Genomic DNA, 16,908 nt, shown 5'->3' on the forward strand with positions numbered 1-16,908 from the left:
TTAGAGATGAGGTATATCACTGAGCCTCTGAGACTTTATCTTTCCAGCACACATTTGTTGTATCAAGGGAGAATCAGAAGTCTAAACTTTCTAAAGTTTCTAAACAAATTAATTAATTAGCTTTCTAATTTAACCCAAGCATAACCTATTAGCATCCAATTGACCCTTCTGAAATGGGTGAGGTCTTTGAACCCTTTGGAAACCAAGCATAATCTTTCTGAACAAGTAGATTTAATAACAGGCCCATGCCTAATTTGAAGGGAGCCAATGAGAAGAGGCAGTCTCCTTGAACTCTGACCTTCTGAACCAGTGTGGAAACCAGGCTCTGCTGAAACCTACAGGATTGCTACCAATCCTGGAAAGCATAGGGACTACTCCTTCAGACCCTTTCCAGTAGCAAGAACCTCACCAATCACTTCTGCATGGCTGGCTCTCTGTAGGGCCTTCTCAGATCTCAGCTCAAGGACTATACAATCATGTGCTCAGGAGCTTATTCTAGCTGTGTTCTTTGCCATTAACTCTAAATCCTTTGTGTTACATTATAAAGGTGATATGATTGTATTGTACAATTAAATATAAGAAATGACCACTGAGTATATCCTGTTTATTGTTTATGACTTACACGGAAAATGATGGGTTGAGATTGTAGAACAATAAACCAATCATTACATTTAGATCTGGGCTTTTGAAAAACTTGCATTCCATTTGAACAGTTCATATATATTTAATAGCTTATATATAAATCCAGATCACAAATAATCTTGAAGAGTTAGTTAGTTTAAAGATAAACAATTAAGAAACCAAAAAAAAAAAGTCCACATGGATCTACCTTAAATATCAGCACTCATAAGAAATAAAGTATTTTAAAAAAAATAATTAGGCTAAGTCACATAACATATAACAAGAATAAGAGAAATGATATTTTAATTAATATTCATACTTATTTCTAATTTCCTTTAATATAATCTCAACTTTTTCAAAATGATCCAAGATACAATTAAATTATATTTTGGTGTCTGAACTTGTCAACTTTAGTTTGTATCAGCTAGTTATCACAACAACCTTAAAACTTCAATTTTATTTCCTTTTGTAAAAAATAAATTTAAGCTAACTCTTATTCAACTTTTCTCCTTCATAGCAGCTGTTGCTAGATAGCAGGGAACCAAGAAGGAAGGACAGTAATGATAGAAAGCAAAAAGTACACACTACTGGTTGAGTTTGGAACCAAAACCTTTTAACACCTGGCAGAAAACAGCTAAATTTTAACAGGCAAAGAAGAAATATTTCCTTTGGGACAGCTGCTATGATAAGAAAACCAAGTCCCTTAATACCGCCTAAACATAATGTGTGGCTTATTACAAACAGAGGAATCAGTAGAAATGTCAGTTTAACCAGTATGTGTCACAACTGATCAATATTACTTGAAAGAAAACAAACAAAAAAATTACACTAGCCACAAATTTCCACAATATACACAAGAGAATTTTAATCTGATTTGACTCCTTGACACTAACTGATTATTAATGAAATATGGTATGGAAAGATCACAGAGTAGAAAACAAGCAAAGATTAGTTTATACAACAGTAACTATATACAGCAGAAGGAAAACATGCTAGCTAATGCAACGTTAAGGCCTGAATGTAAGCATCCCCAAAGTCACAGAAGCCCCAAAGAATCCCTAAATTACAAATTCACCACATTACATGCATGCAATGTTCAGTTTTGTTTTACCCATAAAAGGATACACAGTATTTTTTTGTAAATACCAGACACATTTACAATATATGCACAAATTAGAACGCAAGTGTTATGTTCCTTGTATTTAAGCCTCCAATGTGCCAACAGTGAAAATTCACTTATTTTTAAGAATGGAAAATAGGGGTAGAATATAACCAGAGCAATTACACAAATCAAATGCAATTCTGCATTTGGAAAGTCATATATATATTCCTGTGTCCAAACTAAACTATCAATATAATATCTGGATGGATATACATGGGTACCTTACTACTTTAGACTTGCTCAAATGTGTTTAAACACCCATCAATCTCTAGTGTTTACAACTTACACTAGAGTGCAAGGCAAGCATTATGCCACTTGTGTACAGACTTGCCTACTGTGTGTGACCACCTAAAGAAAAAGCTGTGCCATTTACGAAATTACAAAGGTGATCATCTGGGTCGAACTTCCCACTGAAAAATAAGGAAAGTTGATTTCCTCACTTTTGTACAAGTTTGTGCAAGTTCTTCTACAGGGTCAATCTGGGTTCTGACCCATCTTTTCTCCTTTAGAAAAAGAAAAAGGAATCGTTACATGTTCAGGTCTGTTCATTTGGCCCCTAGTCAATCATCTCATCACCTATTCCCTTTTAAAACTCATGGTTTAATTTAATTCGAAAATACCTATTTTTATTTTAGCTCCAGATGAATAATTTTGCCAAAATGAATTAATGTAAAGGAAAAAATTCTAGAAATGTAATATGAATAATCCTTATCTAGTGATACTTTAAAGGTATAGATTATAAGAGAGCAAAGTTTAGACACACCGTAAACAACTGGGGCCCAATCTCTCCTGTACTCCCATCTATTTTATGCTTCATAAAAGTTAGAACAATTAACCATCTAGTTTTTTAAGGATTCCAATTTTCCTTCAGAATACAACACAATCAGTGTCTGAGTATTTTATGCATGTTTTTAGGCCTTAAAAAATATCTCTAAATACAAATTATACTAAACTAACTCTATCTGATATTTACTAAACAAACTGCCTGAGTGTTCTGGACCTTACCTATCATTTTAACCAAGTAGAAACAGGCTGAGTAAGAGCTTAGGAAAAATTTCCTAAGGCCATCTAATTTATTTCACTGTATTAGGCAATGAGCATACAAGATTCTTCCAATGCTGTACTAACCTGTTTTCAGCATTAGTCATTAAGGTACATCTACATATTTACTAATTTATTTTATCGCCTGACCATTTCAGGGGAATTATAGCTAAGATTTAAAAATTTTGTGATGTTCTGGCCAGAATTTTAGCCTCTAAAAAGTCTCAATTTTAAACAAAGATGAATGATTCCTTTCTTAAAACAAAACAAACACTCAGTATTATGAACCAAGAGGTTCTGATATAGCAAAAGCAAAGGGACCATGGAAAGCATGCTTTAGAATTCTTTTTATTTCCAATGAAACCAAAGTCTACTGTTCTTGTGATCACAAAGTCATTTGATGCAAATAGGAGAGCTTATTCATAATCACTTAGTGGCAGTGCTTTAGACAAAACCAATAATATGTGCCACATAGGTGATTATTTCTTCCGAAGAGAGTTAACTGATAAACTTGACTTTACAATTAATATCAACATCTTCAACTAAAGAAAACGCACTGTTTCAACATTCAGCTTGAAAATGTTTAGTATTTTCCGCAAACCTAAATTCAGTTTAGAAAGGTTACTATCCTCTTTCTAAACTATGGCATATACTATATAAAGCATTTTAAATATATTTATATATAAGTATTTGCACATCAGATTCAGAAGGAATTTGCAGCTCTACTTTGATAGACTGGTTGATCTCTTCAGCTGTTCAGGTTTAGGAGGCTTCTGCAGTGCTGTCATTTGAAGGTGGGGAATCGTGATCAGGCTCAGAAGCAGCAGCTGCCGAGGCTTCGAGAACTGCAGGTGGGAAATGACGGCGGCACACAGGGCATGTTCCTGACTGGAGGGACAAAAGAAACTCAGCAGATTAAAAGCCAACAGAAACACTGCAATGACCCAAGAATCTTAATACAGAAAATAAACTGTTTTATCCTGAAAGCAAATCCAATAATTTAAAAAGAAAGCCAAATAAACTTCTAATCCTTGCTACACAGAAAGACAAAAAGTTTATGCTATCTCCCCTCACCCTAATCAGACTCCATGTTCGCTGAGGGTAAACAGTGTCTCTTAATCATGTCTGTACATTTCAAGTCATTCACCTTCCACTGAATGACTATTAATGAAGAGCCTTCTCTGCTCTGCACTCTGCGCTGGCTGGAGCTGCAGCAGAGGCTGAGAAAAGTTATGCCACATGTCTTCACAGAGGTTACTGTTTAGTTCGACAATTACCTGAACTGAAGCTCCTGGGTGGGTTTGAACTGCCAACCTTTAGGTTAGCAGCTGATCACAAACTGCATGTGCCACCCAGACTCCATATGATGTCACAAACCTAATTAATTCATGTACTTATCAAATCATTTCCCCAGACCTTATTCATATAGATAAAGCCTCCCTTTAGTGTAGCACAGACATGTCAGAGCAGCTGCATCTCAGACTTTCTTTATATGCCAAGTACCCTCTCAAAAAAAAAAAAAAAAAGGAGAGTTAGGTACCTTCTAAATAACAAAACAAATCAACCATAAACCTGGGAGGGAAATAGTTATACTGAGGGTACATTTTAGGACCAATGGGAGACTGGAGAGAGATAATCTGGTAATAGCTTATTACACTGAAAATCTGCTATATTTCCCAAAATGATGTTCACAATAGAAGGGACATTGAAGAGATTATGCTGTTTGTATCCTAGGAACTCTCTTCCCAGAGGAACCAGGCAAGGCTTTATAGTAAGCTGTTTCCTGACAGAAAGAAACTCAAGAGTTTACCCTTGGTTATAGCAAAGTCAATTACAACTCAAGGCTGTACAATATATGATGTTTACAGTTCAAGAATTTAATTCAGCAAACATCTGCTATGCACTTACTATATAGATTGGGCCCTAACAGCAACATTTTTAGAATCAAAGGAAGTTTGATCTCAACCAAGGTTATATTAGCTGTGTAATCTTGGACAAATAACATCACTAGAAAATGATAGCAATATATCCTAGAGTTAATGTGAGGATTAAATGGAAAAATGTGCATGAAACACAAAGTACAGTGTCTTTCGCGCAAGCAGGTACACAAAAACTGGTTCTGTAAGCCCCTGATGTTGCCATAGGAGTTTAACGAAAGGGGATATTAAAGACAGAATTTAAACTGGATCTACCTAGATGATCTAATCTTATAGGTGGTATTGGGTCAAGTATGGGGGGAGGATCATGCCAGGCTAAGCAAACCTGAATAAATGTTCAGAAGAGTAAACCCAGGGAGGCTGGCTGGGGGTTAGATCACAGAAGACCTTGAAAGCCAAGATGGAAACTGTCCACTATTTCATAGATCACTGGAAGTCTGTCTGCCTGCCTGCCTGCCTCTCCTTTTGAGATGGAAAGTAATACAATCAGAGTTATATTTTAGAAAAATACCTCTACTGGAAGCAAGAAAATGAGGCTGGTAACTACTACAGTAGTTAAGGCCACGAAGGAATAAAGGTCTGCTGTAAAGGAGTGGAAATGAAAAGAAGGAACGGACCTGACCGTAACAAGTATACACAAAACTGTAAGACTTGGTAGCTATGCATTTTCTGCATGCCCACTACTTTTAAAATCGATTATCTTTATCGCTACTGCTCTACACCACCACCACCATGTAGAGGTAGTGGAAGTTCTTTTCCACTGAATTCTAATTTTAATTACTATTAACTTACTGCTACTTTCCTGCAGTGTGTTTAGTATGGGCCAGGCACTATACTAAATCTATTATTTAATTTATCTACTTCAACCCTTATAAAGCCCTAGAGGTAGGGTACATTGTATAGTACACAATGCCAAATAAACAAGGTAAGTTCAGAATAACTATCTAGAGTACTATTTCCCCAATTATGTTATTGGGGCAGTGGGGAAGAGAGGTCACAGAAAGTACTATGTAAAAAATAATTCAGACTCTTGATTATAACTAAGTCCACAGTGTTCAAAAGGCTCATGAGACTTGAGACACACGATTTCCACATAGGCAATATTCAACAAGTACCAATCTTGTCAGTATATGTTTATTCAAAGATTGTGGCTGATCTTTGCAACTTGTATCATAACTTAAATATGTATTTGTGGTTTTGCTTTTGAAAAGATAAAAATATCTAATTTATAATAATAGTTTTGATCTGATCTGATTTTTTAATATTCACCGAGTGCTTGCTTACCACCTGTCAGGCATTATGAGTTATCCCATTTAGTCCTCACAACATTACACCATTGTCGATATTATATTCAAAACCATTTTACAAGTCATATAAAGTTAAGAAGAAAAATGAAATAAAATAAGCAATAATAATCTAGCACACCAATTAAAAAAAAATTTTTTTTCACTCAAATAGATTGTATCGCAAACATTTTTATGTGTTACACCAATCTAATTCTCAAAGTACTCCAGAGAAACCTTCTAAAAAATAATACATAAATTTAATATAATTACAATTATAATACTCCAAAGGATTCTTTTACAGGAGAGAATAGATATTTTAAAGTTCAAATAGGAAAAACCTGTCCAAGAATCAATATGAAAATTCTGGAAAAAATACAACTCTATTAAAAATCATTCTAAAGCTCCAATCTTGTGTTAGTTTAGAGTTTAATTAGCTGGTAAAAAATGTAGCTGTATACACTTTGATGTGAATATTGGTTATGAGACAGGGAGGGTTATAAGAAGGAGTAGGGAAAAACAGGGAATTGGGAAGTAAGGAAAAAAAGACGGTAACAAATAGAAAAATATGCAAGTAATGCTTTGTAAAAGTAGGATATAAAACTAACATACAAACTGAAGATGCACACAGACACGAAGTGGAAGCTGGTATCAGCAACCAAAAATGTATTGATTTGAGGAAGGAACTGTGAACATTTCTGCATTGGATTTCAGTTTTTAAATAAGAGTTTTGAGAAGAATGAAGTAGCAGCAGATGGGGAAAAAAGCAAAGAAAGGAAAAAGAAAAAAAAGAGGGATGAGAGGAAGAAAGGGAAGGGATGCAGAGAAGGGAGGGAGCTACATCCATAAGTAAATAAACTGGGAAAGTGATTTGGTATTTCCTTCTGAACTGGATACAAATATCTTCTGTGCAAATACAGACTTCTAGAGAAGATTTTAGTAAAATATCCAAATATCTTTAAAAATTACTGGGTAAATATTTAAGGATAGTATATAATAACTGGAATAGGAGATACTTGGTAGGTTATTAAATAGCTAGATGTGTGTTCTACCAAATAATGTAAGGAGTACAAACAATGATACAAAATGAATTATGGATAGAAATTTAACCTAAGTAACAGTATCTTGATAGTAAATGTAAACTGAGATTGAGCAAACATTTATGGAGAGTATTAAGGAAAATATTCCTTCTGAATATTAATCTTCTCATATACACTTTCAGGGACACTGATGCATATTAGTGGAATATTGTACACTGTTACAGTACTCTGAGTAGTGCCGTAGATATCTTTGCTTTAGAAACTTCTGAAAACAAAAATTTCAGGGTTATGATTAGAAGTTTAATTGACTTTTTCCTAACATGCTTTTCTAGAATAATATAGTAAACAGTAACTGTGTCTACACTGTCTTTTAGAAAATTTAGTAAAATACTTCCATATTATAATTAATCTGTAATCATTAAATGACAATAAATTTTTAACACTAATTTTAAAAGTAATATAATTCGGTAGCTAAACAGAGTTAAGAGATACTAATATCATTAACTTGTAGGAAAAACTATTAAAATATTAATTAAAAAATAAATCTAAAACTCACCTTCTGTAGCCAAATTGATACACAAGGCTTGTGAAAGAAATGGTGACAGGGTAACTCTGTTGCTATGTCATCCTTTATATACTCACTACAACAGATTGGACAACACTGCTCCTGACCAATAGCTGAAAACAATGCATAATTTAGATCTATCAGTCACACAAAGTTCAATTTTAATAAAATTGAAAATCAATGTATTAACTTGTAGACAATATTATGAAAGCAACAAAACCAGACTTTGATCAATGAACTGAAAGTTAGCTTCTATCCAAAACATCACTGGTTGGAATTTAGTAAGTACTGCTTTTGTAGAAGAGTGGACTCGGTAACGAACATTTGTTCAAGCCTGTTAACTGACAAATTACAAATATTATTCTACTAGGTAAGAGTTTGTCAGAATTTAGTTGCCATAGAAAATCTAATATAAGTATCTAATAGTCAGCATTTCATCTTCTAGGTACACTGACAATCTACTTCAACATGCAATGTGTCATTTGACATTTATGATCAAGTCTGTCCTTACCAGTGTGATCTTCAAGAACAAGGGTCTCTGGAAGACCATCAATGCTCTCCTTACTGGCTGGTGGATTGGCCACCTCAACATCCACTGCAAGAGACTCTAAGTGTGCCAAGGCAGTCTAAAAAAAGAAAAGAGTTCCTTGTAGAAAACATTTTAAAACAGTAATAGAAAACATAACATTTTTAAAGTTATCAGCCAGAGTTCTATCTAGCATTACTCTCTTCCTGTTAAGCTTCCCCTGCTTCAGTACCTTGCTCCCTTCCAAAGGAACCACCACTCAAACTACCACCGCTACCCAACCAAAACATTAAAAACACACTTAAAAAAAAAAAATCCTACTTTTCACAGGTATAACAAAAGACTGTCTCGGCTTAACAATCATCTCCTTCCCCATCATATTTATATTTTCACAGGAGTGGTTGGTTACCCCTCTCCACTGATCAGTTTTGGTGTAGAATCTGTAAAATGAAAGGAAGCAAAGAAAACAGAAACCCTCTGGATAAGTTTCACCTGAAGAAAGACAAAATGTGGCTGTGGTTACCAGATGCTCAAGGTAAGGAAGCGAAAGATACATTCCTGACTGGCTTTATCTCTGGCTGGCATAAGGTCAGCACACTCACATTATCAGCTCACAGGTACTACTCAGTTGTATGGGTTGTGGACTTAATTGAGGGCTTCAAATGTGTGTCTAAAGTTACTGTTCTAACAAGGATGGAGAGAACATCAGATCATGAGTCACCCTCATCCTTTCTGGCTTAATTAGCCTGTCTGGCTCCAAACAGATTAGAATTGCATGTAGACTTAAATCTTCCTGCCTGTCACTCATACAACTGTATATTCTTCATGCACATGTTACTTCATGTGCCTAACTTTTGCTGTCTATTTGAATCCTATCAGTTCCTCAGGGCCTGGGTAAATCTCATCTCTTCCATGAAATCTATGCCAGTGGTCCCAGACCATACTCATATCTTCCTTCAGAATTGCTTCTATATGCAAATAAACAGACTTGCACAGTTTAATAATTACTTGTTAGGAGCTCTAGTAGCATAGTGCCTAAGGCACTTGACTGCTAACCAGAAGGCTGGAGGTTCAAACCCACCAGCCACTCCTTGGAAGGAAGATGGGGCGATCTACTTCCATAGTGATACACTGCCTCAGAAACCCAAGCAGGGGTCGCTATGAGTCGGGTCTGACTCAACGGCACATAACGACAACAATACCACAATATTATATCCTAATTACAGCATTATAGGACCACAGATCTTTGAAAGACCTTAGCATTAATCTAGTTTACATGCAAAAACTGAAAAGAGACATGGCACCTTTCAAAGTGGAGCCACCCCTGTAGCAGGAGAATTCTGCCTGAGAGTTAAAATTGTGTAACACTGCGTTTGTCTTGGTTGACAAACAATTTTTTTAATATTCCTCAGTCCCTACCGTAGATATTACAGCAAACTATGTCTTTCCAAAATGGATTTGAGATGCTTTACAAAACAGAATAAGGCCAAGGCTAAATCAAAATCAGGACTGAAAAAAGAGAAAGCAAAAGCTTTCATCATATTATGAGGATGGTGCAGGACTAGTCAGTGCATTGCTCTGTTATACACAGTATCGCCGTAAGTAGGAGCTGACTTGACAGCACTTAACAGTAACATATCTAATAACATTTAAAATAAAGACTGACTTTAGATATGTTATTGTTGTATATGCTAACCATTTGTTTCTTTTCACTTTTTTTCATTTTTATTTTATATACCAGTTATTGGAAGTACCTTTACAATTAAGTCTTTAGATAAAAGAATATTCTGTGAGACTGTGTTGAAATCTGTGCAGTATTAATAAAGCCAATGACATTACAATGACTCTGCATCTGCTCATTCTGGGGAAATGATGAAAACTTCACTTGTGAGAATATCTGTATCTTGTTAGGCAGAATTATAGCTATTTTACTGTTGGCTGGGAGATCAAGTATAGAAAGGTGTATATGGAAGCCAAGTAATCAAAGGGGTGGACTGTGCCAGTCAGTGATCAATTTACTGCTTCTCAGATTCAAATTCACTATGTTTGTCACCTCCATGAAAATGGATTTAGGCCTGTAAATATGTGTTCTCTTCCGACAGCTGGCATGATGGTTAAGCTTTATACAGAGAGGCTGCTGGTGAGACAATGCAAGAAGAAAAGGGCTTTTCTTCTGATCCTGGTGTGCTTGCTTAATAGGCTTCTGCAGTGTACACAGCTTCTCAGGCTTCAGGTTCTTGCAATGCATGAGGACAGCAGCACCTAATAGCTTGTGTGATTTGTAGCAGAGTGCTCTGGTTAGACATAGCTTTCTGTGGTCCCTAGAAAGCAGATTTCCAGCAAGTTTTGCCAGTGTGGCACCACAATGAGTTCTTTGCCATCTAGTAACCGCAGCTGTGCCAACTTCATCAGGGTTTGGATCTCAGATGCTGGGGTGAGGGATTTTTCTTGGATGCTCTACTTTAGCTTTAAGGATGGAATCTACTCCTTATATGTGCTTTTCTTATATTCTTTAGAGTTATTTTTATTTGTAATAAAGTAATTGATCATTACTCCAATCTTGTTATATTTAATAATTCTTTATATTAAGCTTTCCCATCAGGATATGGGAAATGGAAGGTGAGTGCTTGTTATTTGTCTCTTTCTTCTTCACATAATTATAATCATGGATCTTCTCCAATTCCATGTACTTCTTAAGACAGACTCCATTTATAAGAATTCATCAGTGCTACAGCTAAACAAATGAGAAAACTCATTGCCATGGAATCAATTCCAGCTCATAGAAACCCTAAAGGAAAGAGTAGAACAGTCCCACGGGATTTCCAAGGCTATACATCTTTATGGAAGCAGACTGCCATATTTTTCTCCCGCAGAGCAGCTGGTAGGCTTGAACTATCAAGCTTTTGGTTAGCAGGTGAGCACTTAACCACTGTGTAACCATGGCTCCTTGAAACAAAAAGGAGGGATACTAAATTTACAGTAACTTTCATTTTGGCAGGTTATTTCAGGCTGACTACACTTTTATATGTTTGCCTTAATAGGTTTAGTTATATTCCTTTGTGATGATGATCTGAACATTTGCAATGTGAATAAATGCCTGGAACTTCAGATATGTAAAAATAATTTATTACTTAGGTTCCAAGGTGGCAGAATAGACAGATATACTATCTAGATCCTCTACAACAAAGATTCGAAAAAACAAGGGAAATGGGTATAGATGACAATTCTAGATTCTAGAACTTCAAAGGGAAGGATAAAGAAGTAGATCAAATACTGATCAGAGGAAGAAACTGAATAAAAACAGTGAACAAGGAGAGGTAAACTGCCAATCGGCAGTGTAGCCATTTTTCATCACTGCAAGCAGTAATCTGATGAGAGCAGGAACCAGATAACTGGCTCCATTTGCTCAGGACTGCACCAGGAAACACATTGGTGACAGGTGACCATAAAGTTGTGTCTTCCCCTTCTTACCATTCATAACTTCCCAGTGACTAGCTGTGCACCTCCCTACCCCCACCCACTCGGCAGCTGGTCAAACTCCCGCCACTGCCAGTGCTGTGCCACTTTCATTTTTACTTTTATTCTTCTGCTCAGTTCTTCTCTCTTTCCCAAAGAGCAGGAGCCCTTCCCTGGTCAGAGGTGTATGCTCTGATGGAGTGAGCACTGCATTCCTGCACAGCCATGTTTGCTGGCTGACACTATTTACAGTACTGTACTGCTTTTTTTCTTTCTTCCTTTATTCCATCTTCCCTCATCTCCCCTTTGTACTCCTTTGCTTCTTTCTCTTCACCTCCTTTTATTTTTTTCCCTTTTTGCTGCCACCCCTTCCAATGGTCAGCAGTGCCCATCCTCCCTTTCCATGGATCACTGGTGGTGTGAGCTCTTTCAGAGTGAGGTCTGTGTTCATGATGCAGCAGCTGTGTTTGGCAGCTAACACTTGTACTTGTTTCTTTCTTTTTTTAACTTCTCTTCTTCCCAGTTCTTCCTTCTTTCACCCTTACTCCACTCATTTTTTGTCAACTTTCCCCCTACACCTTTTTGTCCTTTTTATTTTTCCTTTCTTTTGATCCAGCTGAGCAAGTACCTTGCACACTACCAATTCTGTATCCAGTGGTGCCACCCCCTAACCCTCCATATTCAGTGCCACTGGCTCCCACGGAAAAAGTGATAGATTTCCACCACAGTTGTGTCTGGTGGCTATCACTTGCGCCAATACTGTGCTATATTTGTTATATTTTACTTTTTAATTTTCCTTTATTCCCTTTTTTTCTTCTTAGGTCTCTCTTCCCCCATTACTTTTTATTTTCCTCTTTTGTAGTTTTCTCACTCTCTTTTTTTTTACTTTTCCCCAGAAGTTAGGAGCCAGTGACTCTACCGAGCCATGCCCATTCACACCTGCTGCCACATCCACTGGGCAAGTGCCACCACCCACTCCAGTACTTCTGGACTGATGACAGATGGTGGCCAGTACATGCCCACACTGCCCTCAGCAGCTCTGTACAATCAGTGATCAGAGACTCATAACTACACTCCCACCTGCTATAAATTCCACCCAGAGACAGGCTGTGACCACCCCAGTGCTGCGAAACTAGAAGCCAAAGTAATATGCGCACTTACATTAAAACTGAACAAAACCCAAACTTAGGGTGAAGCAAACCAATAAATAATAAAAAAAATACAGTAAGACTATAATGCTCAGAGACAACAAACAACTTCAATAACAACAACAACAAAAAAAACAGGACAAGATGGCTCAAACAAATGATCAAAATACAGGGCAGAACATCTTCTTGTAGGAAGAAATGCTAGTGGACTTACCCAATAAGGAATTCAAAAGAATTATATTTAGGTACTTTCAATGGATTATAAAAAGTTTGAGGAAACCATAAACAAAATCAAGGGAAACACAGACAAAATTCTGCAAGAATTAAAATAATAATAATAAAAAAGAACAAATTGAAAATGAGAAGCCATGCAAAAACAAAAAAAGAAATCCAGAATATTAATATGAAAATTTCAAAAATATATAATGCATTAGAAGGACAGAGGTGTAAAACTGAATCAATGGGAACACAGAATCAGTGAGACTGAAGAGAAGGCTCTCAATGCTAATCAATTAGAGGAATGACAAGAAAAAGAACAAGAACAAAAAATACATAAAGTGTAAGAATCATATGGGATACCATGATACCATCATGGCAAGTACATGTGATGGGAATTCCAGAACAAGAAGAGACAAAACAAAAAAAAAGCACAAAGAAAACTGTCAAAGATTTGTTGGAAGAAAACTTCCCTAATATCATAAAAATGAGAAATATGCATTCAAGAAACCCAACAAACCCCAAGCAAGGTAGACCTCAAAAGAAAACTGCCAAGACATATCACAACCTAACTTTCCAAAGACAATGAAAGAATTCTGAAAGGAGTTGGGAAAAACATAAAGCCAACTACAAGGAGAATCAGTAAGATTAAGCTCTGATTTACTGGCAGAAACCAAGCAGACAAGAAAGCAATGGGTTGCCATATATAAAACCCTGAAAGAAAATATTGCCAAGCAAAAACTATGTATGCAGCATAACTGTTTCTCAAAAAATCATGGAAAATTAGGACATTCCCAGATAAATAGAAATTAAGAGAATTTGCAAAAACCACACCAACTTTACAAGAAATGCTAAAGGGAGCCCTCCAGACAGAGAACGTACAACAGCAGACAATAACCAGAGATTAAGACATAGGACAACATCACTGGGAAATCAACTTAAATATGGAAATATCGAAAAGAAAATAAACCCGTAAGACTAAAAATAGGGAATTAGCGATGTCAATCTGCAAATGATGATAAATACAAAGCAAAAAAAAGAGAATAAATGATAAAGTTACAAAATTTCCAAATAGAGAGGAAGTCAAGGCAATATAAGATAGAATAGATTGTTTTAAACTTGGGAAGATAATAAAAAAATTACAGGATAACTTCAAAGAAAATTAATAAACTTTCTCACCAAAAAAAGAAGAAAATCATGAGTCTTAGTAAACACTAAAACAACAGCAAAAAAGGAACTGATAAGAAAACTCATAAACAAAACTAACTCAGCAAAGAAAACTACATTGAACAAAGAAACCATCAACACCAAAAAAAAAAAAACCCACAGCAAAATGGCAGCAGTAAATTTATAACTAACAGTTATACTGAATGTAAACAGATTAAATACATCAGTCAAGAGACAAAGAGTAGCAGAATACATAAGAAAACAATATGCTATAACAAGGGACACACTTCAGACACAAAGACAAAAATAAGCTAAAAGTCAAAGGACAGAAAAACATACATGAAGCAAATGGCATACAAAAAAGAGCAGGAGTGGCAATATTAAGCTCTGATTATTGACCTTCAGGCAAAAACCAGCAAAAGAGACAAGGAATGATAATGGGTCAATCAAAGAAAAGGACATAACCTAATATTTATGCACCCAAAGATAGAGCCCAAATATACATAAATCAAACTTTAACAGAAAGGAAAAGAGAAATAGACAACTCCACAATAATAGTACCCAGTAACAGTACACTACTTTCGATGAAGGACAGAACTAGAAAGAAACTTAACAAAACTACAGATCTAAATAACACAATCAACCAACTAGACCTCATAGATGTATACAGAACATGCCACCGAACAGTAGAACAATATACATTATTTTCCAGCACCCTTCAACATTCTCTAGAATACACCATATGTTAGGACACAGAGCAAGCCCCAATACATTTAAAACACTGAAAAAGCATTTTCTCAGATCACAATGCTATAAAATTAGAAATCAACAATAGGAAGATAAAGGAAAAAAAAAAAATCAAATACATAGAAACTGAATAACACCCTGCTTAAAACTGCTGGGTAAGAGGAGCCATGTTATTGTTGTTATGTGCCGTCGACTCGGACCCGACTCATAGCGACCCCTCCTTGGGTTTCCGAGGCAGTATCACTATGGAAGTAGATTGCCCCATCTTCCTTCCAAGGAATGGCTGGTGGATTTGAACTGCCAGCCTACTGGTTAGCAGTCAAGTGCCTTATGCACTACGCTACCAGAGCTGCCACAGAAAAACGAAATTCAAAAATTCCTTGACTCAAATGAGAATGAAAACGTAACATATCAAAATCTTTGGGACACAGCAAAAGCAGTGCTTAGAGGGCAATTTATAGCAATAAATGCACATATCAAAAAAGAAGAAAGAATCAAATCAACACCTAAACCCAACATGTCCAACTATTAGAAAAAAAATAGCAAAAAGCCTACAGTCTCCAAGAGAAATACTGAAGATTCAAGCAGAAATAAATGAAACAGAAAACAGAAAAACAAAGAATCAGGACTAGAAATTGGTTCTTTGGAAAGATTAATAAAAAGTACAAACAACTGACAAATTTAACAAAGGAAAAGAGAAGATGCAAAGAAGCTGAATAAGAAATGAAACAGACAATATCACAACAGAACTTACTGAAATAAAAAGGATAATAACAGAATACTGTGAAGAACAAAGGATAATAACAGAATATTATGAAGAACTTTATTCTAACAAATTTAAAAATCTAGAAGAAATGGACAAATTTATAGAAACATACTATCTACACAAACTAACAAAAATCTGAAGTAAAAAATTTGAACAGTGCCACCACACATACACAAAAAATACTGAACAGATCATAAAAAACTCTCATCCAAAAAATGCCTTGGTCCAAATGCCTTCACTGGCAAATTCTACCAAACATGCAAAGAAGAGCTGACACGAATACTACTCAAATTATTTTCCAGAATATAGAAAAGGATAAAATACTACCAACTCAGCATAACTCTGATATCAAAACCTGGCAAAGATATCATTAAAAAAGAAAATTATAGACCAATATCCTTTATGAAAACAGACACAAAAATTCTCAACAAAATACTAGCTAACAGAATCCTACAACACATCAAAAAAAAAAAAAAAAAAAGTAATACAAGTGGGATTCATACAGAGTATGCAAAGATGGTTCAACATAAGAAAAGTAATCAATGTAAATCAGACAAATAAAACACAGGAAAAGAACCAAATGATCAATCATATCAACAGATGCAGAAAAGGCTTTGACAAAATCCAACAGCCATTCTTGATAAAAACACTCAGCAAAATACAAATAGAACCTTTTTAAATACACAATATTGCGTTATCAGCAATAACAAACATTAATCTATGGGTAAATAGATAGATAGAAGGAATGACCAGGTGTATCCAGGCAAAAGGGAATATACCCAGGACCATATATAAGGTTGCAGATGATATTTCTACATATGTATTTGTATGTGCTGTAACAATGTCCATATATGAAATAGAGCTAACAAAGGTCAAAGTTATAACTTATTAGCCACAGCTAAGCATACTGAGGGAGGAAGTAGTTGGACTTGTGAGCTCAGGACCATGGTTGCAGGGACATCAAGCTCAATTGGCATAACACAGTACACAAAAACATTGTTCTACTTTGGTGAGTAGTGAGTGAGGTCTTAAAAGCTTGCAAGTGGCCATCTAGATGCAACAATGGGTCTCTCCTTGCACTGAAGAATGAAGAAAATTAAAGACACACAGAAACAATTAGTCCAATTGACTAGTGGACCATGGGAACCTCAGCCTATATGACCATGAGACCAGAAGAACTAGATGGTGCCAGGCTACCACTGTCAACCGCTTGGAAAGGGCCAGAGCAGATCT

At 35.8% G+C, this 16,908-nt stretch overlaps 1 protein-coding gene across 1 annotated transcript in view; it reads right to left on the reverse strand.

The window, feature by feature from the left end:
- Positions 1 to 3,586: 3,586 nt before the first annotated feature.
- Positions 3,587 to 16,908, reverse strand: part of PJA2 (praja ring finger ubiquitin ligase 2) — a 71,561-nt gene continuing 58,239 nt past the window's right edge. The window contains exons 7-9 of the mRNA XM_007952587.2: positions 8,161 to 8,275; positions 7,641 to 7,762; positions 3,587 to 3,712 (exon numbers count right to left, since the gene is read on the reverse strand). Coding sequence (XP_007950778.1) covers positions 3,587 to 3,712; positions 7,641 to 7,762; positions 8,161 to 8,275 — 363 coding nt within the window. The remainder of the gene's footprint in view (positions 3,713 to 7,640; positions 7,763 to 8,160; positions 8,276 to 16,908) is intronic.

Source organism: Orycteropus afer, unplaced genomic scaffold, assembly GCF_000298275.1.
Source record: "Orycteropus afer afer isolate SDZICR_OR568_19922 unplaced genomic scaffold, OryAfe1.0 scaffold00350, whole genome shotgun sequence".
NCBI classification, from domain to species: Eukaryota; Metazoa; Chordata; class Mammalia; order Tubulidentata; family Orycteropodidae; genus Orycteropus; species Orycteropus afer.